Genomic DNA, 9321 nt, shown 5'->3' with positions numbered 1-9321 from the left:
GCACCGCCCCACGCGCTGACTTTACAGAATAAATGTATTTTACTAGAAAATGTATATGTAGTTCTTGATTTGAAGATGAACTTAAATTATTTAAAGTATTTGTTAGAACATTCTTATTGTATTAACTTCTTTGTAAATAAAGTGTTTATTTCAAATAATGGTGTTAATATTTGTTCTTGCAAAGTTGGAAAATAATCTTTATGTGCTAATACTGTTAGCAACTCAAGCCTCCTATAACACTAAAATATTTAAAATTGCAGTAACTCAAAATAAAAGACTTAGAATTTCTCCTAAAGAAGACACTCAATTTTGGCACATGAGATTAGGACACATTAATCTCAATAGGATTGAGAGGTTGGTGAAGAATTGACTTCTAAGAAAGTTAGAAGAAAATTCTTTACCAGTATGTGAGTCATGCCTGAAGACAAAATGACTAAAAATCTTTTATTGAAAAAGGTTACAAGGCTAAAGAACCCTTAGAGCTAGTACATTCAGACCTCTATGGTCCGATGAATGTAAAAGCAAGATGAGGGTTTGAATATTTCATCACCTTTACTGGTAGATATAGGTATGTTTATTTAATGCAATATACGTTTGAATCCTTTGAAAAGTTGAGAGAATTTACGGTTGAAATTGAAAATGCATTGAATAGAACAATTAAGACATTTCGATCTGAACGAGGTGGAGAGTTTTTGGATCTTACATTCCAAAACTATTTGATAGAGCATGGAATTATATCCCAACTCTTAGCACCTGGTACATCTCAGCAAAATAGTATATCGAAAAGGAGAAATCAAACCCTAAACGATTTAATGTCCCAAAACATGGGCTCTTACAAAATAATTTTGTAAAAGAAAGCGATTAAATCTAAAAGTCCAAAATCCCCAAACATCCATCATTACAAACAACATTCATCAATCAGAATTCATCATATGAATTAAGAATGCTAAATTCCACCAAAACTAGAAAAAAAAATCTGAAAATTTAAGAAAATTGGGACCAAAACCAATGACTCTTATACCAATTGAATGAACCCGATTAAAGGTCCTTGAGCGGAAGTGGATTGTCCAAATATCCAAAATTTACAAAATACAAAATTTTACAGAGAATAATAGAAAATATGCATTTAGTTCAGAAATTTACAGCATGCCTGAAAACACGAGGAAAAAAAAGGTTTATGAACCCTACCTTTGAAGATCTAATCTTCACTGGAAAATCTCTCGATCTCTAATTAGGCACCATCGTGAGAAACCTTTATTTTCTAGATGAGAACCTAGAAGTTTGTGGGCTCTGACTATTTTGGTAAAGAGGAAAAAATTAGAGAGAGTTGAGAGGAGGATAAATTAGAAGATTACAGAAGCTTTTGTTGTGAAAAAACTCAATGCGGAAGAAGAAAACAATCGCTCTGTTTCAACCCAACTTCCCACTAACGTGATGGAGAGAAAGAAGGGGGAGTCGTCTCCCTCCCATAATTATTTTTTTTAAAAAAAAATAATTAAAATAATCAATTTATTTATTTTAATAAATTATTTAATATATATTTATATAATAACTACTTTATTATATAATATATATATTAATCTATATGTCATATCAAATACAACAAATAACCTATAGTTTTTATATTGTATCAAATACAATATAACTTATAGTTTCTATTCTCTCGTCAATGACATTTAATATAAATTTTATTTATATTAAATTTAATCATACTAATCAAAATCATATAGTTAATATTTGAATCATATTCAAATTTTTATTTTCTATCAAATATATTTTATATTATAATGCATCAAATACATTATAGTAATTATATCATATATAATTAAAAATAAATCAATTATATCATATATAATTAATTCCATCAATTAATTTGAACAATTCAAATTAATCCAAAAACTGATTCTCATTTATACCCGTTGAGCTACCGAGGGCACTTTATGGACCTATAGTTTGAAGCTCCAACGGTACGTGAGTAATTAATTAAACTCTTTAATTAAATTATTCACTAATCGTTAACTGTTGGGCACTCCACTAAAGACTGATATCTGCACTCTTCGCACCATATATATATTTCTATGTCCATTGGATATAACTAGTCAACAGTATGATGACCTTTCACAAATTGCTCGTAACTACAGCTGGGCCAAAATTACCGTTTTGCTCATGTAGTTACATCTAACTCCTTAAGTACCATTGATCCCTCTAATGAATAATAAATCATAGTCTAACTATGATCCCCTCTCGGGCCAGAAGAGGGTGTGGTGCCACATTGTTTAAGTTTCGAAATCAACCCGTAAGGGAGCAATTTATCTACTTGCCCCAACATTGGGGAAGAAGTGAATTCCATCTTGTGTAGATGTGTTCCCAACTCTCGAATCAGACGAATCCCCAAAATGGTAGACATATAAAATCGATTATCTTGCCACTCCCACCCATACAAATCAAAAAACCACCTTCGTGGGTAGAAGTTCACAACTCACAAGATTCAGATCATATTACCTATAGTCATCCTAGTGAAATATAAGTCTCTATTATGAATGGCGTCATATAACGAGATTAAACATTTCGTGGTACAATCTTATATAAACTTCTTTGCATAGAATATCCCCACTCACATGTCTCTACATGAACGATCAGGATCAAATCATTTGTAGCATTTTACAACGATTGTAACATCTACAAAACCAGCCATACTTGTAGTGTCACTAGGATAAGGTATCCAACCTCATCCATTTACTACAGACCATTTAGGTTATCACTTAAACATGACCCACCCGTATGTCTCTACATACACGTTTAAGCTACTTTGGATCTTAGTTTATTGGTCCGTGGTTAATGCAACTAAAATTGAAATAAAACATCATATATTTTATTAAATAAATAAGATGTTTGTACATTACAATTACAAACTATAAGACCCTACGAGATTTAGGGCATCAATCCCAACATGACTTACTTGTAATGATTAAAACCATTGACGCATAAATATTTTATACTATAAAAGTACAGTTTTGGGTTTTTAGTGGAGTGACTCACATTTAATGAATGTTCGACTTAATTAAAAAGTTTAATTAGTTAATGTTGAATCATTGGAGCTTCTAATATGTAGGTCCATTAGATCCCTGCTAGCTCGCAACAGATAAACAATGATCAAGAGTTTTGAAATAATTTGAATTGTTCAAATTAAACAAGAGAATAACATTAATTACATATGATAGATACATTGTAATATAAAGTTAATTTTGAATGGGAATTAAAATTAAACTTTACAATACAAGGAGATTTATTATTTGAATATGATTCAAATAATTAATGTGAATATAATTCATATTAATACTATAAGTTAAAATTTTACGTTAATGAGATTCATATTTAAACTATAAGTTATGAGAGAGATAAATATTTGAATAAGATTCAAATATTAAATAAAGTAAATATAAGATGTTTAATTTTATAAATTAATTAATTGATTAATTAAACTAAATTAATAATAATTAATTAAATCAAAATGTTTAAACTTAATTAGACTTATGGGTGGTTACTTGAACCACTTCTTCACGTTAAAATTAATAGGGATTGAGAAAGTTTTATGAGAGAATAATTTTTTTTCCCCTCCAATATATCTCTTAATGAGATTTCCCCACATCTTTCCCCCTCTCAATCTCTCTCAAAACATTCATAGAGAGAGTTTCTCTACAAATTTTCTCCTGCTATTCCATTTCTCTTTCAAAAGACGGTTTCTACAAATCGGTCTTTGCCAAGAGAATAGTAGAAAAAATCCGATGGTGGCATTCTCATTACTATTCTTAGGAGATCTACTAAAGACCGATAGAAGACTCGAACAAAGATCCTTCAAAGGTAATGTTTATTTTATTATATGTATTAATTTTGATGCTTAACCTATAACTTGACAGCACTGTGAGCGTTTTGTACTGTTTTGTCTTTCATGCATTGTAAATTTCAAAATGAATATCAAAGCAATAAGTGATCACTTGCTTTCGCTGGATATTCGATCCCTTCATAAATACAATTCACCAAAGCAAATTTTTTTGGCTACATAATTATGGTTTTTCAAAAAGATGTTAGTTAATATAGTTTAAGACATTTAAAGATTCCAATTATCTTGATTACAACAATAAAAAACCTCTAATAAAAATCCTATTACATTTGTGGTAGTGTTGATAAAGTAATAGTAACTTATATCGTGAGAGGAAACTTCGCACTCACACATACATATAATAAAGGCATAACCTTAATGTTATCATATATGTTTTGTTTTCCACTTTTTTATGAATGCTCTTAAAAAAATTAGAGTCGAAACTTTTAAATGGTACAATTTTGAAAAATTAATAACCAAGAGACTATCGTTGATTTTTTTAGATATTTATCTTGTTTACAAAAGGGACAATAGTTTAATAGACGATATCACAACTTCAATAATTTTCATTAAGCCCATAACCCAGCCTATTTGATCTCACCACCTTCATTATTTTGATTTTTAACTCCAACCTTAATATACACACCGATCATTTTTAACGAGATAAATATAACAAAATCTACTGTTGCAAAGTTTTACAAGTAGTTATATATATATATTAAAATTGTTTTTTGGGCTAAAAAGTGTTCAGAGTGGTAATAACACTCCCCCAAATGATCATCTCTTAAAAATGTTGTGTTAACTTTGCGGAATAACTGATGTGAGACAATTAGCACCGAGATTGTGCCAAAATTGCTTTCAAACTAATAATCATCCCATGACACAATTATCATGCATATCAATATTTAATTTTAAAACGAGATTCCATCGTTGTCCAAACACCGGTGAAAAACAATTTATTCTGCACGAAATCATATCGATTTTAGTTCTGCATGAAAAACAATTTATTCTTTATGGCGGATGGTAAAAAATATTGTGAATAAATACAACTTTTACTCCTCAATTTGAGAACGGAAGCCAATTTTTACTGTCACACTTTCAATTTCATCAAATAAAAATTTATGGCTAAAATTGTTTTCCTTCATGCCCACTAGACCACCTAAGAATCAGAGGATTTTCTAAGGGTTGAAATGTTGTCTCTTCAACAGTCATCGATCAAGACTAAATTTTATCAACTGAATTAAAAAAAATTGATTACGAGGAAAGTTATTGCATAATGTTAAGAATCCCATATTAGAAAAATTAAGGAGCCTCATTATGTTTATAAACTCACTAGAACAACTATAGAGCATGAACATAATCACAATTTCCTCCTAAATGAGACTGTTAAGGCCACTGGAGAATTCCAAGGATGTCTGAATCAAGCTTAGATTTTGATACTTAGTTGTAGTGTTGTACAATAAGTAAAAATGCTGATACCTGCGTATTGATTCGTTAAGCTCGTATCGTCCTCCTCCCTTTTTTCATCCAGGGATTCGCTCCACACTTGCATGAGTAGAATGTAGATTTGATCGTCCTCCTTGTTCGTCCAGTGATTTACTTCAGAATTGCATGAGTAGCATGTATAATTGGCATGCTTGCTCTAGCGTTTGTTCTTCATATTCTGTCTTCATTTGTATTATTTCAGAACAGAAGCTATATACATATATGTAAGAAACAAACTTTCATTGGAGAAAGAAAGGCCAAAGCAATTAGAGCTCTTCTGCCTAGGAGGGTCAGGAAAAAATACTCCAACCTAAGTCAGCTGCTGTAATTACAAAAGCCCCAATGATTGGCTTTTTTTAATGAAACAAGGGAAAGCTTGCTGAAGAAAGGGACTCCAACTATACGAGACAGTTCCTATAAAATAGTTACAAAAGGTCTTCAAAATTGATGCCCAAAAGGAGACAGAGAATATGACAAGGACTAAACATCACTAGGATCCCTCTCCAACCCTCTAAACACTTTGTTATTATGCTCTCTCAAAGAACCAGTAAAACAGCACATATTTGGGCAGGCCACAAAAAGTGACGCTTCCCACAAAAGAGAGGATGGAGGAGGAATGATCCAATCATGATGCTGGTGTCCCTGTGTTGAGCTAGCAAGAAACCAAATGTCTAAAAGAAGTAATCCCAAATGGAATTCGCAAACTCACGACTTCAGAGAATATGATCCAAGTCTTCCTCCAACTTCCCATATGTAGTACATTTTGTCTGGACTTGAAAAACCTACACAAGTATCATTAAAGGACCAAATAGACACCCTAGCTTATGCTTTATAGCACTTCCCTCTAAAATTATAGCTTTGTCTTTGACTCACAAACTTGAAAGCCCTTCTGGAAGTGCCGTCTTTTCTTAGACATAATTTGAGGTCAAACAACTATAAAATGCAATAGAAGAAACTCTACTTTTACCTAGAGCTAACCTGGCAAAAGGCATGGTGCAAGATCTGGTGTTTGGAACATCCATACTTAGTCGCTGAAAGTTGCTTTGACAGTGAAGAATTAGAGCAATACATGAATTGTTTGTCCAGAAATATAGATCTGACAACAGATGAGTTACTCGTAAGAAAGAAAAGTCAAGGAGACAAATTAGTTAGTTACTTTGGAAATTGAAGTGGTTGAGGAAACAGTTAAGACAGCTCTATTCTTTGAGCAATTAAGTTCACTGCTGCATTGGCAGAAGAGAATGCACCATGAAAACTTTCCTTATAGGAAATAGATTCCAATTCTCTTGCCATATTCAACAAAATATCGCCTAGGTCTGTCCTCTTCTTTAACAAAGAATTGTAATATGAATTTGCTGCAACCTTGCTTATCTCTACATTAGTTTCCTCTGGACAGTACTCGTCATCTAACCATTTGTGCAAGGTAGCCCTAAGCCATTCTGATTCCTGAAAAATATCTCAACTGATTAGTCAGATTTTTTACTGATAAAATGGAAACAGACTAATGCTCAAAATACAATAAAAACACAAATGAAACAAAAACAAATAGTCATTACAGCCAAATACAACCAATTAAGAACTCATAAAAAGTCTGTAGCCCAATGATCGAAGACTGAAACGAGGTTCGAAACAGCAAAAAAAAAAAAAAGAAGAAGAAAAAAACTCCTTTTGAAGGCTTTCCCGATGGAGAATGCTCACTGGTCCAGTGACAGAAAAAGACGACTCCAAAGCACTAAGATGCAACACAAACACAATAATCTGACAAAGAGGACCAAACATGTCACCGGAACTTCGTTCCATGTAACTATACGGACGAAAGCCCAAACCCTTAAAGGTTTCAACCACCGAAAGAGTAAACATGATGAAACTAAAGCTATTTAAAAAAAAAGTATAATAAAAATCAAATTTTAACCATCAATTGGACAAGGACAGCCATTTGCCAGATTAGTGAAAAGAGCTACACTGAGACAGTAAATCTGATCACTCAAACTTATCCAAGCTATAACTTTTCTGCAAGCTTGGAGAAATAAGCATCGAGAAGAACTTCCACCAGATAATTGGACAAATAGATTTAATTCTAAGCCATTATATAGAAGAAACCAGCAGATCTAATAGGATATACCAAGACTAATTTCAAGGATTTCCAATCTCCTTCTCGTAAACTACTCAAGCAGAATGATCAAAACTGTCTTGGATCATTCAAACAAATGTAAAATAGTGGCAACCTAGATTTGACTTTGGAGCCTAATTTTATTGGTACTAACTTGAAAATCTTTCCCAGCTCATAAATCAAAATCCATTTTACATCCAGACCCAATTTTCTTTTTCTATAATAAATTATTCATTGGGAAAAGGCATCAAAGGTCATGCCCAACATACTCTAGTGGCAGAACAAATTTGTGTCGACAAGAACATTGTGTGGTGGCTCTAGAATATTCTTTCCGTAGGCTAATACAGAGTAAACATCAAATTCGGGCCAGTTTAAAAAACCCAACTCTGAGGTCTTCACACTGAATTTAGTTAGCAACACGACGTTCGAAGGAGAATGTCTAATTTCTGCTTAAATTTCATGAAGATAACAATGTCATCACATCGCATTCATCATTCAAAAACATCAAGAATGCGCCATCATCAAGAACAAAACCAATTACTACGTTCAAATCACTAAAAAGAAGTTGGACAAGTAACCTAATCGAACAAGTACAGAAATGCAGATCGAAAATCAACAACAAAAACGAAGAACGGAAAACAATACCTCCAATGCCTTGGAAGGAACCGACCAATCATCAGGAACCCTGAGGCTTTCAACCTGTAGTTCAGGATCATCATCTTCCTCACCATACGGCGGTCCATTTCCAATATAAGACCTCGGAGTTGCTTGCGCATGTCGAAGGCCATTGCAATGAAGAATCTGTGGACAACATGGTTGGAAATTGATGGCGCGCTTTCTAGAAGTGAATGGAATGGAGAAACCGGAGCAAAATAGAGAAGAATTTGTGATTGGAACGTGTTTACTTGCTGGAATCAAAATCAGAGACTCCATTTCTTGCTGATTCTTTGTGATTTTCCAAGCTCACAAACGGTTGATGGCAGGGCGATTGAGACGTGTGGATATGATTTATCGGTGAAATTGTATGAATTATAGTGATCGCTGAGCTCACGCTGTAGGCTTTTTTATGGTTTGGTTTAGTAGGCAATGAACTCAAATTTTGTTTTATATTTTCTGATCGCAAATATATGTTTGGTTGATAGTCTTTATTCTATTTTAAAAAACAGTCTTTATATTCTGTGATCTAAATTGTACCAATTTTGAAAATAATTTTTTTTAATGTTTTCAATAGATCTAGATTTTAAATTCAAAATTTTAAAATGTATAATTATATTAAAAATGATGAAAACAATAACATTATTATACTATTTCATGTTATAAACTTAGTTATTTTTTGTTAAACTTAAAATATACAATATTATATATATATATATATATTACGATATTACAAAATAATAACTATACAAAAACTTTAACATAAAACAAGTTCATAAATTATTTAGTAATGGTTTATATTCAATTTAGTATTTATAAGTAACTAAATATATTTTCAATCACATTTAAAAAAATAATAATAAATTGGAATTTAATTTCTAATAGGTTACCAAACACATATTTGAAAACAGAAAATACAATCATGTTTTCATTGAATCCATTGTTTTCAAATTTATGTCTTTGTCTCCCAAACATATCCTAATTCACCTCAAAATCCTATTTAAATTTTATCGGCCCATTTAGTAATCATTTTTATTTTTAATTGTGGTTTTTCAAAATAAATTTTACTTTCTTTCTGTTTCTTAAATTGATTTACATCTTTTTAAGTACAATGATCAAATTCTTAATCAAATTCAAAAAATATAAACAAGTTTTTAAAAATTAATTTTTTTAGTTTTCAAAACTTGTCTTG

General features: G+C 31.6%; 1 protein-coding gene across 4 annotated transcripts; it reads right to left on the bottom strand.

The window, feature by feature from the left end:
• Positions 1 to 5173: 5173 nt before the first annotated feature.
• On the bottom strand, positions 5174 to 8554 carry LOC120085084. 4 transcript variants are annotated; one of them, XM_039040935.1, is made up of 4 exons: positions 8121 to 8554; positions 6522 to 6811; positions 6344 to 6396; positions 5174 to 5547 (listed from the first exon to the last, which is right to left on the bottom strand). In XM_039040935.1, exons 1-2 carry the CDS (start codon positions 8406 to 8408, stop codon positions 6551 to 6553), a joined length of 549 nt encoding a protein of 182 aa, XP_038896863.1. In that variant the 5' UTR covers positions 8409 to 8554; the 3' UTR covers positions 5174 to 5547; positions 6344 to 6396; positions 6522 to 6550. The 4 variants fall into 4 exon arrangements, with proteins under 4 accessions (XP_038896863.1, XP_038896864.1, XP_038896861.1 ...); XM_039040936.1 differs by having other exon boundaries at positions 5174 to 5543; XM_039040933.1 differs by having other exon boundaries at positions 6344 to 6811.
• Between the last annotated feature and the right edge of the window lie 767 nt (positions 8555 to 9321).

The sequence above is a fragment of the Benincasa hispida genome, chromosome 9 (genome assembly GCF_009727055.1).
Source record: "Benincasa hispida cultivar B227 chromosome 9, ASM972705v1, whole genome shotgun sequence".
Taxonomy (NCBI): Eukaryota; Viridiplantae; Streptophyta; class Magnoliopsida; order Cucurbitales; family Cucurbitaceae; genus Benincasa; species Benincasa hispida.
Note: the sequence above shows the minus strand (reverse complement) of the source record. Positions and strands in the feature narration are given on the sequence as shown.